The following is a 23622-nucleotide window of genomic DNA, read 5'->3' as shown; positions in this document are numbered from 1 at the left end:
GGAAGCCTGGCCTTTCTTTAAAATGTTCAATTAAACATTATTACTTAATATATTTGTACAATATGTGTTAAGCAAAGATACTGAATACTGGGTTATACCACTTCCATGTGGATGAGCTCTATAATATATTGGACCCCTATCTGCACACCTCCATTTTCAGCTGTCACAGAGTTTTAAAAAAAACAAACCCAAAGTTGTAGTTTTCTTTTGTTTCCATAATATATCTTGATTCATGTAGTCTTATTTAATGCAGCCCCTGTTGTGTTAATTCCTCTCTAATCCCTTCCTTTAAATACCATTGTGCTTAATTTGTTGCAGGGTAGGTTCAAACTAAACACTCTGTGACCTGAAGTATTTCTAAATTTTTCATTTAATAGAAACTTGCTAATCTAATAAAAGGTGTTGCTAATTACTTTTTGCTTTTCAGATCAATATTGCTAATTTCGCAATATGTGTTTCTGGAATCTTAAACACGAGGCAAACTATTGCTCTCTTGATTGTCTACTTGTAATACTGATAACTCTTTGTTTTGGTTGAAAGTTATGCTAGTGAAAGAAGGATGTATGTGTGTACAGTACCTAACACAATGGGTTTCTGATTGGTGGCTCAGGGTGCTAGGCACTACTGTAATAAAAATAGCAATCCCCATGCTTCATAGTATTCTTGTGTTTGACTCTTCTTTCAAGAGATTTCTTCCCACTGCTAATGTATGAATATTATTTCTACAAATGCCAAGAGAAGTTACAAAGCTCACTTCTGTATAAATGTATCATTTTTGTTTCTTTGTGGACATGAAAGGTGTTGGACAGAGCTGTTTTGAAGTATATAATCTTTAAAAAATTTAACTTAAAAATGGCTTTTTGACCAATAGAGTCTTTTCTTGTTGGTCAATGTTTTCTTGGGGTGTGGTTCTGATGAGAAAACTAAAACTGAAGAAGAGCTCTGTGTAAACTTCAAAGCGTGTCTCTTCCACCAATAATAAAAGCTATTCCCTCACCTACTTGGCTTTTCTCAGACACTGAAAATGTTTACCAACACCCCCCAATTGGTTTTTAAAAACCTATCTAGATAAGTATAAATTTTCAATTGTTTGTTTTTGTTTTTTTTTTCAATGCAAAAGCTAGAAATATCTTCATGGGGAAATTTCCAGGATAATTTTGTTTGTAATTTCCTATGAAAAAGAATTGGTATGTTTTGAGCAGCTCTAGCACAGGAATTACAGTAGAGCCCTGGAAATGGAAATCCTGCTTTCATATCGACACAGCAAGTGCAACACAATCAGTGACAGTGCAAACTTCCTTTCCCTGATCTGGAGTGACTACCTCAGGTAGTGGGGAAAGGTAGTTTAGTCTCTGAGTCATTCCTGTTTTGATCTCTTTGGTAGCAATTGTGGTGCTATGTCCATTGGGAACTGGACAGAGGCCACCAACTTGCTCAGTTCTATTCTGTATACAGCATTCACTCATCACCATAGTGTCAGAGCACCTTAATTGCTATTCACAGCTGCATTCATTATAGTTAAGTCTGCATAACAGTTTGTCATAACATCCTATTTCCACATTGTGGGCTAAAACTTTGCATGTTTAGGGCTGCACTACACTGAAAAGTTACTCAGGGGTGTGAAATATCCACACCCCGGAGACATGCAGTTAAGCTGATTTAACCCCCTTTCTTTGGAGCAAGGACTTGAAATTTGGAGAGGGAAATGGGGAATGACTGGGAGCCAGTTGTCTGGGAGGGGAAATACTGAGATCAGCTGAGGAGCTAGGAAGAGGGGTGGGGGGAAACTGGGGACTGGCTGGACCAAGAGACTGGGACTAGGAACCTGATGGGGAGGAGAATGGGAGACAGATCTGACAAGGAGCAAGGGGTGATGGGAGAACTGAGACTGCTGAGTGAAGAGACTAGAACAAGGAGCTGGGAAGAGGGGGAGACTGGGACAAGGAGCCTGAGTTGGGATTTAGATTGGATAAGGAGCCAGAGGGAGGAGACTGGGATTGGGAGCCAGATTAGAGTAGGGGGGAGTAAGAAGCAGAAACTGGTTCTGGCTCAGCAAGGAGACTGGGCAACATTATTAAGATAGCCAAGTAAGGCACTCAAAAGTTAGGAAATGCCAGAATTAAGATTGCCCATGAAAAGCTCCATAACCCCAGTTCCCTCTCCATCCTGGGTGTGGATTGGAATCTCTGTCCTAGGTGTGAACATGTCTGCCTCCGAGTTTCAATTCCTGCTCCAGCCAGTGTGTGAAAGCTTACTTCTGTTCTGTTATCCAAAGAGCAGATATGAAGTGTTAGTCTGATTTGTTGTTTAACTTGTGTGGTTAAATAATAATCAGAATAATTGAATTTCAAACAATGCTAACGCTTTTCATTCTTTCTTTAGGTGTAACGCCCAGCAATGGCACTAAATGAGTCCTGCATCAAAGACTCCTTCCTTTAAATGAGAGGACCAAACAGGACGGTGTAATGAACATGCCACTGCATCAGATCTCTGTAATTCCAGCTCGGGATGTCACCTCTTCCAGAGTCTCTAGGAGCAAGACCAAAGAAAAAGAGAGAGAGGAACAGGTAATGTCAGAACCTTGTTTTCATAGGAAATTATCCCAACCCTTTCTGACTAATAACAGTTCTTCATCAAATTACCACATGGGGCCTCATTCTGTGTACTTTCTGCACCAAAATTTCCATGAATATTGTGAGTATTGACTGCACAAGGAATTCCTGGCCCCTTTGTTCCTTTATTGTTGTATTAATCATTTAAACAATCAGCCGCACAAGACTGGGGATCGCTGTGGTCTAACGTCAGCAAAATACAAATTTCAGCCATCCATTCTGCATAAGAATTAAAGACAGCAGGGTGTATTGTGTGCAGGGTGTGATGGTATTATTAGTGAGGTTGTAGTGTGATAGCTTCTGCTGCTGTTCATTTTTTGCGCTAAATAGTATGATGGGTATGCAGTTAAGTGAGTGTTTTGACTCTTGTGTACTTCATCTTTAAATTTTCATGGGCTCTGCTTTTGGCATTGACTGGCAGCGATATTGTACTCTGCACAGAATGGACTATTACAGTGGGGAGAGACACACCCTAGGCACTCTCCTGGAGACTTTACTTTTGTTCTTGATTGTTTTCTTGTTGTGATCTGAGGGAAAAGAAGACTTAAAGCATCTGTTTTTCTTTGTGTAGAGTGAAACATAACACCAAAAAAGTAGGAGACTGATTGATTGGATTCTAATGACTGAACCACTTGACAGTCTTTCTTTTCTAGCATATTATGTCCTTGTGCCATACACAACAATTCTATTTAGTCTTACTGTGCCTCCATCCAAGCCAAAGATTTTATTACGTATCAATATAATAGTCAAAAATGTACCGTATGTTGCATTTTGGGTCATCTACAAATTTCAAAGCATACCTAGATGTTTTTAAACTTTTACTGTCCAAAAAACAGATCAAAAGAATATTCATATAATGGAACAAACCCAGGAGAGGGAAATTTCACAGGTTAGGATTAAAAGTTCAGGAAAGGCCAAATTCTGATGAGATGTAAATTACAAATGGGTTATGTGGGCATAATTTACATGGTAAAGGTTTAGAAGGGCAGGGTTGTAGCAGGAAGAGCAACCAGCAAGAGAGTGTAAGAAAGGATGGAACAAAGAAAGCCGTGGCTATCTTCTTATGCTCTCCGGCTACAACCCCTCTGCCCCCTTCTATCACTTTGCTGTATGAATTACATCTACTTAGCCCGTAAATAAATATTAATTATCTAAGTCAGTATGGGTAACTTACCCATAGTTTGTTGCCTCTGAATTTTGCCCTACATGCTTAATAACATCTCTTTTTAAAAAAAAAATCAACAGATTTTAACCCTTATGGTTTGTATCTCAGCAAGCATTTGGGGGCAGGTTGGGTGGCGTGAGTCTGCTTTCTGTCTGAAGGTCCAGGCTGGAAGCTAGTCCTGCTTGGTTGTGGAACATCCTCTCCTAGGAGGTTTACTAGAGTCTCACATTTGCTGCCTGTAGCACATGGTGTTTCTTCCAGTTTTAGCTGTAAGTGGTTGATCTGTGGTCTCCTTCATTTTGGAATACTTTTTCGCTCCATTCCTCTTCTGTATGGAATCAGCCTATTCCATGTGGTAACATCACACTCTCCAACCTGGAAGATAAGGAGTCTGTTTTACTCCCTAGCAAACAAGCACTAAGTATGAGTTGATGACCCTCCAGTGTGGGTCATACGAATTAGCTGCAATCATGCCTGGTGCCTACTTGTGGGATCTGTTTATCCTTTTGCAGTCCCAGGAGTGAGAGTCCCAGGTCTGTTTCTAAACCTGTTTTTCCCCTTTGGCAGCAGGCTCTGCTACTTCCATATTAAGAAAGCTCCTTCTATACATTTTCTTGATGCTATTTAGTCAGAAGGGTTGATTACTTTTTCTCTTATTGGTGAGTTACTAGAGCATGTGATATTAAAGTTAGTCTGGAGAAAATCTGTTTCTTTAAAACAGGGATTCTGTGAACCACTGCAGAGGAAAGAAAGAGACTCTAGGCTTCGTAACTCAAACCCTGTAATTATGCACTAGCATGCCTTTAATGGACGCCTCTTCCAAACCCCTGGTAGTTAGTGTTTGGCTTATACCCTGATAGTGTTCTCCTAGCTAATATAAATGTAGATTTCCTTAATTATCCATATAAATGCTGAAGGAAACATTTCAAGTTGGAAATTTCCCAACTTCCTGTATCCTGCTATTGGTACTCAAGGTCAAGATGTGGTTTTGTTACTCCAGCTCAGTGCTTGTTTAACTTTCAAAATAAAATAATAACTTCCCTTGTCATAGGGTGAGTTTTTTGGGCTAATGCTTTGGAGTTAGAACTCCATGGGTGGTGGAAAGCAGAGCGAGATCCCTCTGGATCTTTACAGAAGGTTTTTTTTGGAACTGGCTAAAGTGTAGTTCCTCTGTAAATGTGGATTCAAGGCCTGCAACTGGTGAAGTTAGTGGCAAAACTTCCTTTTACAGAGTTTGTTGAAAGGCTGGTAAAAGGCTTGTGTCCAACATTTCTGATTTAAATCCTTAGAAGTCAGTAATGTATATTGAATACATTACTGGGGAGTTGAGTAGATGCATGTTAATGTGATTGTCAAGATTTAATTTAATTGAAAACTATTTCACAATAGTCTTTTCTGTTAAACTTCAGCTATTTTTACAGGAAAGACAGGAAAGGCCATAAAGAGATTATTACTCTCATGTTTAACTGAAATGAGCTATTAGCTTTAAGGGCTATTAGTAAACATCATTAGCTTCTTACTGATCTCTCAGTTGGAATAGAATCCTACTGACCTGAGTTGAGGAATGGTCACTACATTGTTCATAAGGTGCTATAAAACCTGTATGAAATCGGTAATGGCAAGTAGTTGTTTTAACATATCCAGAATTATTCAGCTATGTAGACGTGGGTTAGAGTTTAGGAATTGCAATCTTGCTGCTGAGGTGTGGTTGAGATGTTGCTCTGTTTGTTTTTTCCCTCCTCACTAGCTGAAGTGGACTGTTGTACACCTATTTGCACCCGTACTTCAAAATGTCGCTACTATAGATGAAGTTCCCCAGGTAATACCCATTTTCTTGTTTTAAGGATCTTTGTTCCTTTTTGAAAATTCCAACCAAGGTTCTCTTGTATTCAGAGACAATTTTATGACTTTTTTTTAATTTTGGAAAGGAAAATGATATCTGACAACTATTGACAAAATGATTGCCTTGGAAGCAGAATCAGAAAAGGGAAGGGAAAATCTGTCACTGAAGCTTTTCCTTCACAGTTTGCCCATTTCAGCTGATCACATTTTACTTAGTAGTGTGCAGAGGGTTCTTTTAGGTACATTTATAACTTAAATTGAGCATCTGCAAGTAATTTCATAACCATAACATCCTGAGCTGTGAGCTCTTCTGACCTCATGAGTGAAACAAGGGTGGGCCTAGTCCATACTTGTATGGGAGACTGCCAAGGAAATCTTGCTGGAAATGGTGTTGCTAACTGGATGGACAGTAATACTCTTTCTTTTCAGTCTAAGTTTTGTGGCCAAGTATGGGGTAAGAGATATTGAACTGTTGGAAGCTCATCTTTCAGATGAGATGCAAAATTAAACACCTGAGCAATTGAGGTCTTCAAAGATCCCATGGCACTTAGCACAAAAGCAAAGGTGTAACCTTCTTTGTGCTGGCCATATTTCAGCTTAAGTAATTACATTGTACCTTGTAATTACATTGTAAATCCCCCTCAGTTCTGAGAAGATGACCATCTGTCCTGAACTGATAAGTAACACTGCGGGCAGTTGTATGCTGCACTGACATGTTTGTCATAAAATCTCAAACACCTCCGTGTACATTTGAAACAGCCTTCTCTGGGGTGGAGTTGTTATTCAAGAGCCCTAGAAACATTGCTCAACAGCTGAAGATAGAAGATGGTGAATGACATATAATCTATAAAGCATGCTGTGAGCCAGTTCCTCTAGATGAAAGGTATGGTGTAATGATTATTATGTGAATTTTTACGTTCACTGTGTAGATCTTGCTAAATATGGCTACAACTACACTGCATACATTTCTTCTCGCTTAGCAGTCTTTTGCCCATCACAATTTTGAGAAACACTGTCCCATGGCCTTTTCATTTATATCCAGTTATATAGTCTGATTTTAGCGTTCTACCATGTCCTTCTGGGAAGTCAGATTTTAGTTTTAGAAGAAAAATCAGTAGTAGGACTTTTTCAAGACTATGTTGAACTGGGTCAGGTGTTTGTCATGAGAGTTATTTTATGTCAAAATGTATTTTCAAATTGTTGAAATCCGTGCAATCTGGGGAGCAGTTTTTAAAAAACTCTAAATCCTTTTCAAGGTGCAAAAATGGGATGGGCTTTTATTTATTTATTTGCATTCTCTGTTAAATTTTGAGCTGAATAGATTGGTTGTGATTGGTCACAACCAATCACATGGTATTGGTTCTGTTTCTATGATTGACTGAACATGTCTCAAGGGGTCCAGGTTAGAAAAAAGTTTGTTGGATTTCTTTGGTGAGGGGATTTGTTTTTTTGTTTGTTTTTTATTTTTTCTGTCTCTCATGTCACGATTAGGTTCTCCAATGATTCAGATAAGCATACAGTCTGTAAACCTTTTGAGATTCCCTGCTCACTAGTTAGATATGGTGTTTAGAGTGTTTCCATGCTTAGATGTGCTAATGCTGGGGCTTCCATAGGGTATTTTTGTTGGTTGGTTTATTTGTTCCCTTTTAGACCAAGGATACAGGTCATAAGAATCCGTCATATCTGAGTACCCTGTGGGAACCTGCTGGGAAGCAGGCTGGCTTACCTGCTGCCAAAACCTTAGAAGTAGCTATTATGACCTAAGCCTAAGACTTAAAAATACAGAACCATCCCATGACGATGATACAGTAATAACATTTAGCTCTTATATAGTGCTTTTAATCAGTAGATTGCAAAATGCTTTAAAAGGAGGTAAGTATGAGTATCCTCATTTTACATATGGGGAAACCCAGGCACGAAGGTGAAGTAAGTTGTCCAAGGTTACCCAGCAGGCCAATGGCAGAGCTGGGAATAAAACCCTAGTCTTCTGAGTCCCAGTCCTGTGCTCTATCCACTCAGCCACACTGCAGCATAATGTATTTTAAATACCAGTTTTGCTTTGGAATATATTAACTGGAGAGAGAGTGAGAGGGCAGAAATTGGGCAAATTTGAAGAGTAATGATTGGACACTGTGATAGGGTGCTCAGAGGGCTGGGCGGCATAGTGATTAGCACACCCTACTTTTGAGACCTTGCCTCTGTTTCAGGGTGGTAAGTGCCTCTTCCTGACCCTAAGCCAGGAACCTTCTCCTCGCCACCTGCATCTAGGCTTTGCCCTTAAGAGGGTATGGTAGCGAGGCCTGGCTCCTCCTATCTCCACTGGGGCCCAGCCCATGGCCCTGTGCAGAGCAACCAATAGCCGGATCCTCCCTGCAGTGAGTCTAAGTCTGCTGCCCCGGGCTACTTACTTCCTACCTATGTCTCTTCAGTTTGGGGCATGGCCCCTGTCATAAATATAAAGGGAAGGGTAACCACCTTTCTCTATACAGTGCTATAAAATCCCTCCTGGCCAGAGGCAAAACCCTAAGAGAAACTCTCTGGCACCTGACCAAAATGACCAATGAGGAGACAAGATACTTTCAAATCTGGAGGGGGGCGGGGGCGACAAAGGGTTTGTCTGTCTGTGTGTTGCTTTTGCCGGGACCAGAGCAGGAATGCATAGAACTCCTGTAAAGGGCTAATAAGCAATTTAGTTAGATATGCATTAGATTCTGTTTTGTTTAAATGGCTGATAAAATAAGTTGTGCTGAATGGAATGTATATTCCTGTTTTTGTGTCTTTTTGTAACTTAAGGTTTTGCCTAGAGGGATTCTCTATGTTTTGAATCTAATTACCCTGTAAGGTATTTACCATCCTGATTTTACAGAGGTGATTCTTTTACTTTTTCTTCAATTAAAATTCTTCTTTTAAGAACCTGATTGCTTTTTCATTGTCCTTAAGATCCAAGGGTTTGGGTCTGTGTTCACCTATGCAAATTGGTGAGGATTTTTATCAAGCCTTCCCCAGGAAAGGGGGTGTTTGGTTTGGGAGGATTTGGGGCGGAAAGACGTTTCCAAGAGGGCTCTTTCCCTGTTATATATTTGTTAGACGCTTGGTGGTGGCAGCAATAAAGTCCAAGGGCAAAAGGTAAAATAGTTTGTACCTTGGGAAAGTTTTAACCTAAGCTGGTAAAAATAAGCTTAGTGGGTTTTCATGCAGGTCCCCACATCTGTACCCTAGAGTTCAGAGTGGGGAAGGAACCTTGACAGCCCCTATAATCCATACAGTCAATCGCTTAATGGAAAGAGTCCAAAGGAGCAAGGTCCTGCAGGACCTGATGATATTTCTTCGAGTAGTGTCCCTATGGGTGCTCCGCTTCAAGTTATTTCAGGTGTGCATGCGTTTCTTAAGCCCTTGATCATAGATTCTTCATCAGCAGTGTCCGTTCAGCCCGTGCATGTGCTCTATACGAACCAAGGGTATATAAGGCTGGACAGGCAAATTGCCCGCAGTTCCTTCTGTCACAAGCCAAGATAGTAGAGAGATCTAGTATGTCTGCCTTATGCACGCTTCAACGTGTTTTGTTGTTGTTGTTTTAGTTAGTTTTAATGTTCTAATTAGTGTTAGTTGTTAGCACAGAATTAGTGAGATGGTAGTGAAAGTTTTCAGTTTTTTCCTCTCCCCCTTTTTTCTCCCCCATGTTTTCTGGGGAGCTTATTTGGCCTGGCTGGGCATGCATGCATGCCTCACCAGGTTTTAAACGCTTCCTCACTAGTCAGGAGGCTATCCCAATCATTGACACCCAATCTAAATGTGTAAATTGCTTGGAAGAATCTCATATCTCCCAAAAATGTAACTTTTGCCTGGCTCTAAAATCTAGAGTTGGGAAAACTGGGAGACCAAACTGAAGCTGCTGCTGATGGAATTTTCCCTTCAATCTGCTCCTGAGTCAGGTCAGGAGACCCCCTCTAACCCCATATATCTGTGTCTGGAGATCCAGTGCTCCTTCAGCCGCAGCTAAGGTCTCACCTAAAAGGGGGAAGATCTCAAAGGACTCAGGGAATGCTCCAAGAAGAGGAGCTCAAACTTCCACCGCAAGGAACCAGCTCCCAAGAAGTCCCAATCTCCTGCTAATTCTACGGGGTCAGAAGTTCTGACCTCTTGACTCAGTACTGTGGAGGCAGAAGACTCTTCCTCCAGTACCAGTGGAGCAGGGAGATATCCGAGAACTTCAGAGATGCATGGTGCTGGCAGGGCCCAGATACCTTCCATCTGCAGATCGCAGCCATCTATTTCAAACTTATCAATGATGCCTTCTCACTGGGCTTTGTCGGTACCAACAAAATCGAGGCATGCATCTTCGGCCCTCGAGCCTATGCACTCCAGTGCCACCCAGATCAACTGGCACGTTGTTACTGACCCACTCGGTACTGCAGGAATTCCATTACGCCAGAGACTAGTCAATGTTAGACAAGCCGGAATCCCCACTGCTTATAGGTACTGAATGGACTCTCTTGTACCAAGACCCCAGTCTTTGGATTACCAGTGCTTCCCAGTACCACAGCATTTTCCACCCTGTTCCACTGCTGCATGCAGTTTTAGTCTTTCTGTATCCCATTCCCATGATGACTGGCTACCCAAGGGCTGATCTTACAGAGCAACACTAACTTCCATCCAGACAGCTCTTTCTTCTAGGAGTTGGCTCTCCAGCTAAATACAAAGAAGTCCAAGTTAGCCCTTATACAGGGAATACAATTCATAGGGGCATATTTGGACTCGTTGACAGCCAGGGCCTTTCTTCCCACAGACAGATTCATAACTTTGTCGAATCTGGTCAGGACAATTCAGAGAAGTCTATGTACTGCAGTAAGGAACTGTTTGCAGCTCCTGGATCATATAGTAACTTGCACTTTGTGACCAAGCATGCAAGATTACGCCTCGGCTGCTTTTACGACTGGTTCAGAAGGAACTATTCTTCAACCAGGGACAGTTTGGACAAACAGAATATGGACCCCCCTCCAAGTGAAGAACTCCCTGGATTGCTGGAAAGTTAAACACAGAGTCTGTGTGGGCTTTCCTTTCATCTCCCCAGTTCCAACAATAACTGTGTCAACAGACACATCACTGGTGGGGTGGGGAAGCACACCTCAACACACTCACAACTCAGGGCAGATGGTCACCTCAGGAAAGCGGTCTCCCTATCCTCTTGTTAAAACTTCGGGCAGTCACAAATTAAGGGTAAATCGATCAGACTCATGGTGGACAATGTGGCCTGCATGTTCTGTAGCAACTAATAGGGAGGAGCAAGATCCCCCTCCCTGTGTGCTGAAGCTCTAAAGTTATAGAACTGGTGTATAAACCATTGGATTCAGATCTTGGCTGTTTTACCTTCCTGGAGTCCAGAATGTTGTAGCCGATACACTGAATGGGTGCTTTTCCAAAGACTGGGAATTGGAGTTACACTCTTAAATCTTTTGTGGGATATTCCAGAGGTGGGGACTTCCACAGGTAGACCTATTCATCCCATCCTGCAACAGGAAGTGCTCCTTATTCTGCTCAAGGGGAGGCCTAGGTCACCTCTCATTGGGAGATGCCTTTCTCGTTCCTTGGACAAAGGGCCTATTCTATGCATTCCCGCTAACCCCACTAATTCCAAGAGTGATGAACAAGATCAGGCAGACAATGCCAGGGTTATCTTCATAGTACTGACCTGGCCGAGGCATAGAGAGTACACTTATAAAGTTTGCAGATGATACCAAGCTGGGAAGGGTTGCAAGTGTTCTAAAGGATAGGATTACAATTCACAATGATCTGGAGAAATGGTCTGAAGTAAATAGGATGAAGTTCAATAAGGACAAATGAAAGTACTCCATTTAGGAAGGAACAGTCAATTGCATGCATACAAAATGGGAAATGACTGCCTGGGAAGGAGTACTGTGGAAAGGGATCTGGGGTTATAGTGGATCACAAGCTAAATATGAGTCAACAGTGTCACACTGTTGCAAAAAAGCAGACATCATTCTGGGATGTATTAGCAGTAGCGTTGTAATCAAGACACAAGAAGTCATTCTTCAGCTCTGCGGCACACTGATTAGGCCTCCAGTGGAGTGTGGTGCCCAGAACTGGACACCACGTTTCAGGAAAGATGTGGACAAATTGGTGCTCCAGAGAAGAGCAACAAAAATGATAAAAGGTCTAGAAAAAACATGACCTCTGAGGAAAAAGGAAAAAATTGGCTTTGTTTAATCTGGAGAGGAGGATATAACAGTTTTTAAGTACATAAAAGGTTGTTATGAGGAAGAGAGTAGAAAAATTGTTCTCCTAAACCTGTGAGGATAAGACAGGAAGTGCAATGGGCTTAAATTGCAGCCAGGGAGGTTTAGGTTGGACATGAGGAAAAACTAAGTGTCAGGGTGGTTAAGCACTAGAATAAATTGCCTAGGGAGGCTGAGGAATGTCCATCATTGGAGGCTTTTAAGAACAGGTCAGACAGCACCTTTCAGGAATGTTCTAGTTATTGCTTCGTCGTGCCTTGAGTGCAGCGGACTGGACTAGGTGACCTCTTGAGAGTCCTTCCAGTCTTACACGTCTGTGATTCACAGAGACTGTTGAGATGGATCTATTAATGTATTATTGTTTGCTATGACGCAGCTGATGCCTTACCTCCCCCCAAAGGATTACAGCACTCTACCAGATCACAAGAAACTTCCACAGCATTACTCAAAAACATTCTAGCATCTGAGATGTGCACAGCTGCTCCATGGGCTTCAGTGCATACATTTTCTAAACACTATGCCTTGATCCATGGCATCAGGTCTGATGAGGCACTTGGTTCTGCTGTACTGTCTTCAGTCTCAGACTTATTTCCGAAGCTCCCTCCTTCCTGTGAGGATACGGCTCGGGAGTCATCTGAAGTGGAGCACCCATAGGGACTCTACTTGAAGAAGAAGAAGAAAAGATTACTCATCTTGTGCTGTAACTGTGGTTCTTCGTGGTGTGTGTCCCTAGGGATGTTCCTCGACCTACTTTCTTTCCTCTCTGCTTCAGATTGTTGTTGTTGGCCATGCAGATAGAGAAGGAACTGAGGGCAGTTCACCTGTGCAATCCTATGCCCTCAGAGTGCAGCATGAGGTTGTATAGCGTGCATGCATGGGCCAAATGGACTCCGCTAACAGAAAATCTCTGATCAAGGGCTCGAGAGACACATGCATGCCTGAAGTAATTTGAAGTGGAGCACCCACAGAGGGACACATCTAGAAGAACTGCAGTTCGTGCACATGGTGAGTAATCTTCTCTTCTCAAAGGGGGGGGGGGTAGTTGGCGAAGGCACTGCCTGTGGACCTTACTTGCTCTGTGGTGCCCTCTTAGGCTCCACTTTCTGTCTGATTTCCTGGAGAAGGCTTCTTCTCTCCTGCAGCCTGTCTGTCCCCCTCTGCTTTGACTTCTGACGTCCTTGTAACCTGCTCCTCCAATCAGAGCATGCTTGGCAGACCTGGAGAGGTGGTGCTACCTGTGCCTTTTAACACCTTCGGCCCAGTGTGGGGTTTGTATACCCCAACACAGGCATTTATCCTGTCAGACCAGTCAACAAAGACAACCTGTCAGTCTGGGTTGGTGGCACCTGAACATGGACATATATGGTTATCAGATGGAAAAATGTTTCATTTTCTGAAATCTCTGCATTATCATACGTGACCTAGGAAACAAAGTTTTAGAAACTGCTCAGGGATTGAGATGATTGTAGCAGCTTTCTGAATTGTACTCATGCAGTCATAATGTGGTAATCCGTAAGATTTGTCTGTATCTGTGGAATTTGCAAGAACCTGGTATTTTCATATTTGGTATTCATATTTCACATTAGATTTTCATATTTCAAATTGGGCTGACTTTGACTGATACATTTTTTGTGTGTCTGACTTACTCCTACTCAGATTATATTTAGCTTGAATAGCAGGTAAACATACCAATGCAGAGGACTGACTAGCAAAGGAAAAGTGACTAACAAGAAAGAGTCTCCTTCCCTCCAACATACGTTCACAGGACCACAAGCTTCACTAAGGCACTGACCATGATACCTATTCTTTTGTCTTCAAGTTTCCTGATTACAACTCTTTTATTTGCTTTTTTTTATTATGACTCTTTTTATTATTGTTCATATCAAACCAATGATGGACGTGGTGCTTCGCAGTTCAAGTGTCTGCCTTGACATCTGAATTAGACAGTGGTACTTAGCACTTCCTTATAACTTTCTGTGAACAGATCTCAACAGATCCAAGGCATCACAAACACCCTGGATATGTCTACACAGGGATAAAAAACCTGCAGCTGGCTCAGGTCAGCTGACTGGCTCATGGGGCTCACGCTTTTAGCTGAAAAGTCACTGTGTAGACGTTCAGGCTCGGTCTGGAGTCTGAGCTCTGGGATCCTGCAAGGGTGGAGGTCCCATAGCTTGGACTCCAGCCCAAGCCTGAATGTCTACACAGTAATTTTTAGCCCTGGAGCCTGAGCCCTGCAAACCCAAATTAGCTGACCTAGGCCATACTGTGGGTCTTTAATCCCTGTGTATCTGTACCTGCTGATTCTGCAGTCAGGTCTGCAGGGGCAGATCCTAGTACTGGTGCAGAACTGTACTGTAGTCAAAGGTCCACTTACAGGGATTTGATTGCGGGATCAGGGCCTAACTGATTTGAGTCTCACACCTCCCTGGGCGGTTAGGTAAGTGTTACTCCTATTTTGAAGACGAGGAAATGTAAAGCAAAGAATGGTTAAGTGACCTTCCTAATTTAATACTGTCTTCTGAGTTAGAACTGGATTAGAAACCAGGCCTCTAGAGTCCCAATCTTGGATTTTAATCATTAGCCCACTCTGCTTGCCAGAAACCCAACAAGAATGACAGCAGACTAAGGAAGAGAGGAGACCACAGAAAACAGGGAGATGGAAAACTGCTCTGGCATAAGCATTATCTACAAAAGATTCACATAGAATAATTTTATTCTGCTTTGTTTCAGAGTAACAGCCGTGTTAGTCTGTATTCGCAAAAAGAAAAGGAGGACTTGTGGCACCTTAGAGACTAACCAATTTATTAGAGCATAAGCTTTCGTGAGCTACAGCTCAGGACAGTGGGGTGGGAGGAGGTATTGTTTCATATTCTCTGTGTATATATAAAGCCTGCTGCAGTTTCCACGATATGCATCTGAGGAAGTGAGCTGTAGCTCACGAAAGCTTATGCTCTAATAAATTGGTTAGTCTCTAAGTTGCCACAAGTACTCCTTTTCATCCTGCTTTGTGTTTATCTTGAATTGTATACTGGATGGGGAGGGAGGAAGTGAGCAGATGGATTCTAGGTGGAGATGAATTATGGAAGGCAAGCTGAAGGAAGCGGGTTTTGAAGAGGATTTGAAGGAGAAAAGACTGAAGAGTCCATTTTTATCAGTAATAATTACAAAACCTAATGACAATTGATGCAGCAACTGTTACGTATGGAAAAGGCCTCAGTCTCCGCTATTGATGTTTTCATGTGATCAGACTCGTTTGTACGTGGTCTTTATTTTTATTTCATCTGCTGCTTTTTTCTGGATCCTTTGCTCTAGTGCCTTGAGACCCAGAAAGTGTAGTTAATTACTTGTCTGTGCTAGGGTCTCTGACCTGTAGCTGTTGCATTAAATTGGAGCTGCAAGCTGCCTCTCTTGCTTATTAACTCATAATCTTCTCTATCTCATGTTAAAGAGAAATGCACTTTACTTGAACAAACTGAAACACACTTAGCTGAGTTACATACCCTGGAAAAATACTGTTCTATTATGGAAACTGTGATGCTACTTAGCTACAGCAACACTTCAGTCTATTGAGACACGCAGAAGCGTGCACCTACATACACGCATGCACACACGCAGGTGTGTTACAATATGGATCCGTTAAATTATACAAATCATTTTGGCTTATATTTTATGAAGTACCATTGCCAATTTTTTAAGGTTTTTTAGGCCCTGCAGTGAGCTGCCTGTGGACACACCCCTATGCTCATGAGAGCCCCATTGAAGTTAGTGGGGTTCCACCCAGGCCCTAACTAGACAAGCTTTGCAATGGTTTTATCAGCCACTAGTCCAGCATTTCTCAAATGCTGCCACTGTGGCTGCATGTGGCCACCCAGGGCTTTTCTTGTGGCCACAGCCTCATGGGCAGTGATTGGGGGGCAAAGCAGCTGCCCCTCCCCCTTCCTGTTGCTTCTGGATGTGCTGCCTTGGTGTTGGTTGCTGGGGCTGCCAGCAGGGGTTGGGCCTTGCCCCTCTCTGGAGACACCTGGGGCACAATGCTGGAAGAGCAGGCAGCCTGTGAGTTTCCCCAACTTCCCGGGTGGGGTGGGGCTAAGGCTTCGGCCTTGGGGTGGCAGGCTCTGGCCATGGGGCTTCAGGCTTTGCACTCCGTCCCTGAGCCCTGATCGTGGTGCTTCAGGCTCTGGCCCCATCCCTGGGCTTCAGGCTCCGGCTCTGGCTCCCCGCTACCTCCTTCACCCCGGCCACTGCTGCCTATCCATCCACCTCCCCATCCAGGGCTTAATTTGTCCCCAGGCTAAGTAAGTCTGCTGTGAAAAGTGATACTTGTATGTTTGCAAAAAGAAAAGGAGTACTTGTGACACCTTAGAGATTAACCAATTTATTTGAGCATAAGCTTTCGTGAGCTACAGCTCACTTCATCAGATGCATACTGTGGAAAATACAGAAGATGTTTCTTTTTATACACACAAATCATGAAAAAATGGGTGTTTATCACTACAAAAGGTTTTCTCTTCTCTCCCCCCACCCCACTCTCCTGCTGGTAATAGCTTATGTAAAGTGATCACTCTCCTTATAATGTGTATGATAATCAAGGTGGGCCATTTCCAGCACAAATCCAGATTTTCTCCTCCCCCCCCCCCCAACAAACCCACTCTCCTGTTTGTGAGTGGGTTTGTGTGTTTGGGGGGGGGGAGGGAGAGAGAACCTGTAGCTCACAAAAGCTTATGCTCAAATAAATTGGTTAGTCTCTAAGGAGCCACAAGTACTCCTTTTCTTTTTGCGAACACAGACTAACACAGCTGTTACTCTGAAACTTGTATATTTGTTAATTTCACTTTTCACAGCAGACTTAGAAGCTCTTCACTAACAAGGTCAGCTCCCAGACTGCTGCGCTGGGCATCACAACATGGGGAGTAGTTGACCAGCCCTCTGTGGAGAAAGAGGTGGTTAGGGACTATTTAGAAAAGCTGGACGTGCACAAGTCCATGGGGCCGGATGAGTTGCATCCGAGAGTGCTGAAGGAATTGGCGGCTGTGATTGCAGAGCCATTGGCCATTATCTTTGAAAACTCTTGGCGAACGGGGGAAGTCCCAGATGACTGGAAAAAGGCTAATGTAGTGCCAATCTTTAAAAAAGTAAGAAGGAGGATCCTGGGAACTACAGGCCAGTCAGCCTCACCTCAGTCCCTGGAAAAATCATGGAGCAGGTCCTCAAAGAATCAATCCTGAAGCACTTACATGAGAGGAAAGTGATCAGGAACAGTCAGCATGGATTCACCAAGGGAAGGTCATGCCTGACTAATCTACTCGCCTTCTATGATGAGATTACTGGTTCTGTGGATGAAGGGAAAGCAGTGGATGTATTGTTTCTTGACTTTAGCAAAGCTTTTGACACTGTCTCCCACAGTATTCTTGTCAGCAAGTTAAAGAAGTATGGGCTGGATGAATGCACTATATGGTGGGCAGAAAGTTGGCTAGATTGTCGGGCTCAACAGGTAGTGATCAATGGCTCCATGTCTAGTTGGCAGCCGGTGTCAAGTGAGTGCCCCTGGGGTCGGTCCTAGGGCCAGTTTTGTTCAAGGTCTTCATAAATGATCTGGAGGATGGTGTGGATTGCGCACTCAGCAAATTTGCGGATGATACTAAACTAGGAGGAGTGGTAGATGCACTGGAGGGCAGGGATAGGATACAGAGGGACCTAGACAAATTGGAGGATTGGGCCAAAGAAATCTGATGAGGTTCAACAAGGATAAGTGCAGGGTCCTGCACTTAGGACAGAAGAACCCAATGCACAGCTACAGACTAGGGACCGAATGGCTCGGCAGCAGTTCTGCGGAAAAGGACCTAGGGGTGACAGTGGACGAGAAGCTGGATATGAGTCAGCAGTGTGCCCTTGTTGCCAAGAAGGCCAATGGCATTTTGGGATGTATAAGTAGGGGCATAGCGAGCAGATCGAGGGACGTGATCGTTCCCCTCTATTCGACATTGGTGAGGCCTCATCTGGAGTACTGTGTCCAGTTTTGGGCCCCACACTTCAAGAAGGATTTGGATAAATTGGAGAGAGTCCAGCGAAGGGCAACAAAAATGATTAGGGGTCTGGAACACATGACTTATGAGGAGAGGCTGAGGGAACTGGGATTGTTTAGTCTGCAGAAGAGAAGAATGAGCCTGGATTTGATAGCTGCTTTCAACTACCTGAGAGGTGGTTCCAGAGAGGATGGTTCTAGACTATTCTCAGAGGTAGAGGAGGACAGGACAAGGAGTAATGGTCTCAAGTTGCAGTGGGGGAGATTTAGGTTGGATATTAGGAAAAACTTTTTCACTAGGAGGGTGGTGAAACACTGGAATGCGTTACCTGGGGGGGGGGGGGGTGTGGAATCTCCTTCCTTAGAAGTTTTTAAGGTCAGGCTTGACAAAGCCCTGGCTGGGATGATTTAATTGGGGATTGGTCCTGCTTTGAGCAGGGGTTGGACTAGATGACCTCCTGAGGTCCCTTCCAACCCTGATATTCTATGATTCTATGATTCTAAGCTTGCTGGGAGGCTGTGAAAAATATTAACAAACATATGAATATCACTTTTCACAGCAGACTTACTTAGCCCTGGCAATCCCGGGGACAAATTAAGTCCTGGATGGGGAGGTGTATGGATAGGCAACAGTAGCTTGCAATAAATAAATTCCAGTGATTTGGATGTGCATATTTATTTGTTTTTCCTAAAGTTTCTTAAGTATTTTAGGAAAAATTATCAGAGCACCCACCAGCAAAAGTTGGGGGCTGCAATCTGAGGCCATCAAAAATTTGTCATGAGAACCCCTGTACTAGGCTAAATGTTCATTAAAAGGAAGCCATCAGCTTGAAAATAATACTGCTTCATGCTTACCTACTGTTGTATGGTAAGCATAAGATTCCTGTAAGTGAAAGAGATTAGAGGGGAATTTTTTCTGCCCTGGTTTGTTTGCTTTGTGCATTTATGACAAAGTGCTGCCATAGACTGAGTCACTCTCTGTGATCAGTTAATCAGTTTCTTCTGTTGTTTGTGTAATTCACACTGTAAGAGGAAGGAAAAAAAACATTTTAAAAGCACAGTAAACTACAAAAATCTGTCAGCAAGGCTCAGTGGCATATGACTCGGGGACCTGAAACTCATTTTTGAAAAGTGACTAGATTTCAAGTTGATGGTGTCCTTTTGAGAGCTCACAAACCTCTGAAATGTTGTGGGTGGACTTAAAATTTCTTTCTGCTCATAATTTAATTCTGGTTGGGTTTTACACCAGTTATGAGGGAACCTTGCAAGGAAAATGGAACACTCTCTTAAGAATACCTTGCTCCATTCTTTGCACAGTTCTACGCTGTGCAAAGCTGTTATGCATACAGCCACATGAGCACAGCATCCTCACACCTAGAAACAAAGTCTACCTTTGGGATCTATTTACTTGTCACCAGTCCCAAAAGTGATAGTCCCATGTCTGCTACTATCTCTTTGGTAGCAGGCAGTGCCACTGTACTATTTAAAAAAAAAAAAAAAAAAAAAAACTTACATATGACTGCTACAAGTCAAAGGACTTTTTCCTTGTTAAGCAAAGAGTATAAAGGTCTGTTAGGTGCTGTCAGTGCCTGCAGTTCAAAGTTTCATTTTCTATGAGTCAGGAGCTGAAAACTGACATTTAGAAAGATAAAGGGAAAGCTGGCATATGGTATCTCTTCAAAGAAGGATCTGATTTATATATGGCCAAGTTCTCTTGCTGTAAATTGGCACAGCAACACTGATTTCAGTGAATGTGGACTTTACTTTTGTAATTGCAAGTTTGTATTTTGTGTGTTCTGCAATGCATCTTTATGGGCCTATGAGAGATTGTTGTGTACAGCAGAATTATAGTTGTAGCTGAATGTTAGCAGTGTTGTTTTTTGGTTTAACCCGTGTGTTAACTGCACATTTTGTGTGCGAGTTTCTGCAGATATGTATTCAGACATGCACAAAAACTGTTTAAAATAATGTTCTTTTAGGTTGTAAAGTTAAGTACTGAAAAATTAGGAAATGCTGGATTTACAATTGTCAGTTTAACCTTAATTCTGCCCCCTAAGCATCAGTTCTGTGCACTGAACAAGGCAGGGTCCTGTGGGTGGGGAAAATAGCAACTCATCATGTAATGAATAGATTTTATTTTTAGTTTTTATGTGTAACTATATGTATATTAGATATTGTAACATTCTGTGTGTGTATATTATGACAAAGCTCTGTCCTTGCGTCCGTGGGTCCCGCGTTTCCTGGCAGATTTCACTAGATTCAGAGGCTCACTGTGATCCTCTCTAGAGACAAGGGTCACAGTCTACTGAGCCATTTTCATCATAAGCCAGCAAGGGAGGTGAGGAGAAGTTATCCTTCCTTGCACGGTCTCTGTTGTCTCCCAGTCTCAGTGATTAAGCACGGGGCAAAGTCGGGGGGGGGGGGAGGGAGGAGCCCGAGCCCGGGCCCACCCTCTACTCCGGGCTCCAGTCCAGGGACCCTAATAGTATCAGCTACGGTAGCTGACCTTTTCGAAACATGACAAGTACAATTCCCTGGGCTACTTCCCCCACAGCAGCCCCCACTTCCTCAAGCTCCACTTCACCCTTACCTCAGGGCCTCCTTCCTTGTGCCTGATATGGTGTGTACTACTCAGTCTCTCCAACAGCACAACTTCCTCCCACAGCTCCTGACACACACACACCCACTTCACTGACTGGGAGGCTTTTAACTAGTTTCAGCTGGCCCCTGATTGGCTTCAGCTGTCCCAATCAACCTAGCATTCTCCCTGCCTTCTGGAAAGTTCTTAATTGGCCCCAGGTGTCTTAATTGACCTGGAGCAGCTGCCATTTCACTTATCCTGGTACCATGGATTTGTTTAGCCTGGAGCTAATATATCTATCTTCCACTACTTTTGTATAGCCATCTGGCCTTGCCCCGTCACAATATTTTTCAGTCGGGACTGTATTATAAACTGAAAACACTGAAAGCTAGGGTTGAAATACTGTCTTTATTCTCCTGACTTTGTGCCAGCCTGTTTCATCGCATACAGTCTGTAAAACTATTCACTGCTAAAGTTGAGCAGAAAGGGCAGCAAGTAACAATTGGGGGTGCACATCTTAACCCTTTGTATATCTTACATTAATAGGTACTAAGGATGGATCTTAGAGCACAAATTTTCAGTGTGTCCTAATTGCCCCAAAGGATAATCTGAATTTTAAAATGCCTTTCTGCTCCCAGGTACATGCTGTATATCACTGGACATCTTAGAATCATAGAATATCAGGGTTGGAAGGCATCTCAGGAGGTCATCTAGTCCAACAGCCTGCTCAAAGCAGGACCAATCCCCAATTTTTGCCCCAGATCCCTAAATGGCCCCCTCAAGGATTGAGCTCACAACCCTGGGTTTAGCAGGCCTGTCACAGTTCCTCCCCCACTCTGAACTCTAGGGTACAGATGTGGGGACCTGCATGAAAACCCTCCTAAGCTTATCTTTACCAGCTTAGGTCAAAACTTCCCCAAGGTACAAAATATTACCCCCGTTATCCTTGGACTGGCCGCTACCACCACCAAACTAATACTGGTTACTGGGGAAGAGCTGTTTGGACGCGTCCTTCCTCCCAAAATACTTCCCAAAACCTTGCACCCCACTTCCTGGACAAGGTTTGGTAAAAAGCCTCACCAATTTGCCTAGGTGACTACAGACCCAGACCCTTGGATCTTAAGAACAATGAACAATCCTCCCAACACTTGCACCCCCCCTTTCCTGGGAAATGTTGGATAAAAAGCCTCACCAATTTGCATAGGTGACCACAGACCCAAACCCTTGGATCTGAGAACAATGAAAAAGCATTCAGTGTTTTACAAGAAGACTTTTAATAAAAAATAGAAGTAAATAGAAATAAAGAAATCCCCCCTGTAAAATCAGGATGGTAGATATCTTACAGGGTAATTAGATTCAAAAACATAGAGAACCCCTCTAGGCAAAACCTTAAGTTACAAAAAAGATACACAGACAGAAATAGTTATTCTATTCAGCACAATTCTTTTCTCAGCCATTTAAAGAAATCATAATCTAACACATACCTAGCTAGATTACTTACTAAAAGTTCTAAGACTCCATTCCTGTTCTGTCCCTGGCCAAGACGACTACAGACAGACACAGACCCTTTGTTTCTCTCCCTCCTCCCAGCTTTTGAAAGTATCTTGTCTCCTCATTGGTCATTTTGGTCAGGTGCCAGCGAGGTTACCTTTAGCTTCTTAACCCTTTACAGGTGAGAGGAGCTTTCCCCTGGCCAGGAGGGATTTCAAAGGGGTTTACCCTTCCCTTTATATTTATGACAAGGCCAATGCTCAAACCACTGAACTATCTCTCCCCACAGGTTTTCCCTATCTTGGAAAACTGAGTGCTGTGAATCTCATGTGGAAGGTTTTTTTAGTTGTTTGACAGTAGAATCCTAAAAGCTGTATTTACACTCTTCTGGGAAGAGATGAAATCTTAGATGGCATACAACTTTTTGTACACAAGTAAGAAGGGTGCTTCTGCTGCTGCTGCTTATTTTTTAATTCTCCTGTTCAGACACATCATTGGAAAAAGGTAAGGATTTTTTAATGGCCAGCATGTTGGACTCTTTAGATCAGAGGTGTAGCACATTTCTGTTCACATTTAGTTAACTTTCTGTCATTTTAACATTTGGAAAAAATGCTGTCTAGTGATTTAGAGGACAAGACTGAGATTTAAGACTGGTAGGTTCTTTTACTAGCTTTTGTTACTCGCTCATAGTGAGACTTTGAATACGTTGTCATTTAATCCCCTTGTGCCTCAATTTCCCTATCTATGCAGTGGGGATAAAAATACATAATTGCATCATAGTGGTTGTTAAAATTAATAGATGTGAAGTGGTTGAGATCCTCAGATGAAAAGTGTTAACAACTGTGCATAGTATTGTAGTTATTCCAGAGATCAGACCGCTGATACAGATGATGTGGAGGAAGCTCTTGGATCATGGTATTGTTGTTCAGATGCACTTGTAAGTGTGTAGTTCATGAGCTTGCAAGGTATAGCCATCTTCCATATAAGTCAATTAGAAGATGAGGTCAGTCCCGAGTTTGCACAGCCATCACTCAGCTAGTAAGAAAGAGAGGCAATCTTAGCTGGAGAGGTACACTGCAGGAACCATCTTGTGACGACAATGCACATTTGGCTGGGGAGATGAGTAGGAGCTAAACCCTTTTATGTTGGAGGCACATCAGCATAACCTAAGTGAGAGCTCTTGGACTAGTCATGCTGAGAAAGCACTCACAACAATGGTTATGTAGTCACAAAATCAGACGGCTTGGTTATAAACCTTTTCACGTGCATTGCTCTCAGCAGTTGCACAGTGGAATGAATGACTCAGACTCCTACTCCCAGCTGTTCTTGATTCTCTTTGACAACACGGGTCTCCCTGCAAAGGACCTTTTAAGGATGGAGAACGGCAAGGTGAGGCTGTAATGCTGTAGGTATCCTGGTCTCCAAACGTAAGCTTTAGTTTCTAGTCCCACTCTTATCTCCATGCTTTTGTCCATGCTGCCCCTTCACTTGGAACAACATTGTTGTTGTTTGTTTTACTTTAGAGAGTTCCTAGAGGATCTAATTGAAACTGGGGGCCCACCCAGTGTAACTTCCCTCCTGAGGAATCTGTTTCTTCCATAAGGGTACACACTCTGCATCCTGCAGCAACATATCACCATCTCCCTCCCACC

At 42.9% G+C, this 23622-nt stretch overlaps 1 protein-coding gene across 6 annotated transcripts in view; it reads left to right on the top strand.

The window, feature by feature from the left end:
* Positions 1-23622, top strand: part of MARCHF8 (membrane associated ring-CH-type finger 8) — a 172119-nt gene that overhangs the window by 35272 nt on the left and 113225 nt on the right. For 3 of the 6 annotated variants that reach the window (XM_073353003.1, XM_073352999.1, XM_073353000.1), the window contains 2 exons: positions 2383-2567; positions 5525-5596. In XM_073353003.1, the coding sequence (XP_073209104.1) occupies positions 2466-2567; positions 5525-5596 (174 nt within the window). In that variant the 5' untranslated portion in view covers positions 2383-2465. Of the gene's footprint in view, positions 1-2382; positions 2568-5524; positions 5597-23622 lie in introns of those variants that run through there. The other 3 variants (XM_073353004.1, XM_073353001.1, XM_073353002.1) reach the window with 2 other exon arrangements.

This window comes from Lepidochelys kempii, chromosome 7 (assembly GCF_965140265.1).
Source record: "Lepidochelys kempii isolate rLepKem1 chromosome 7, rLepKem1.hap2, whole genome shotgun sequence".
Taxonomy (NCBI): domain Eukaryota; kingdom Metazoa; phylum Chordata; order Testudines; family Cheloniidae; genus Lepidochelys; species Lepidochelys kempii.
This window is presented reverse-complemented; position numbering and strand designations above follow the sequence as displayed.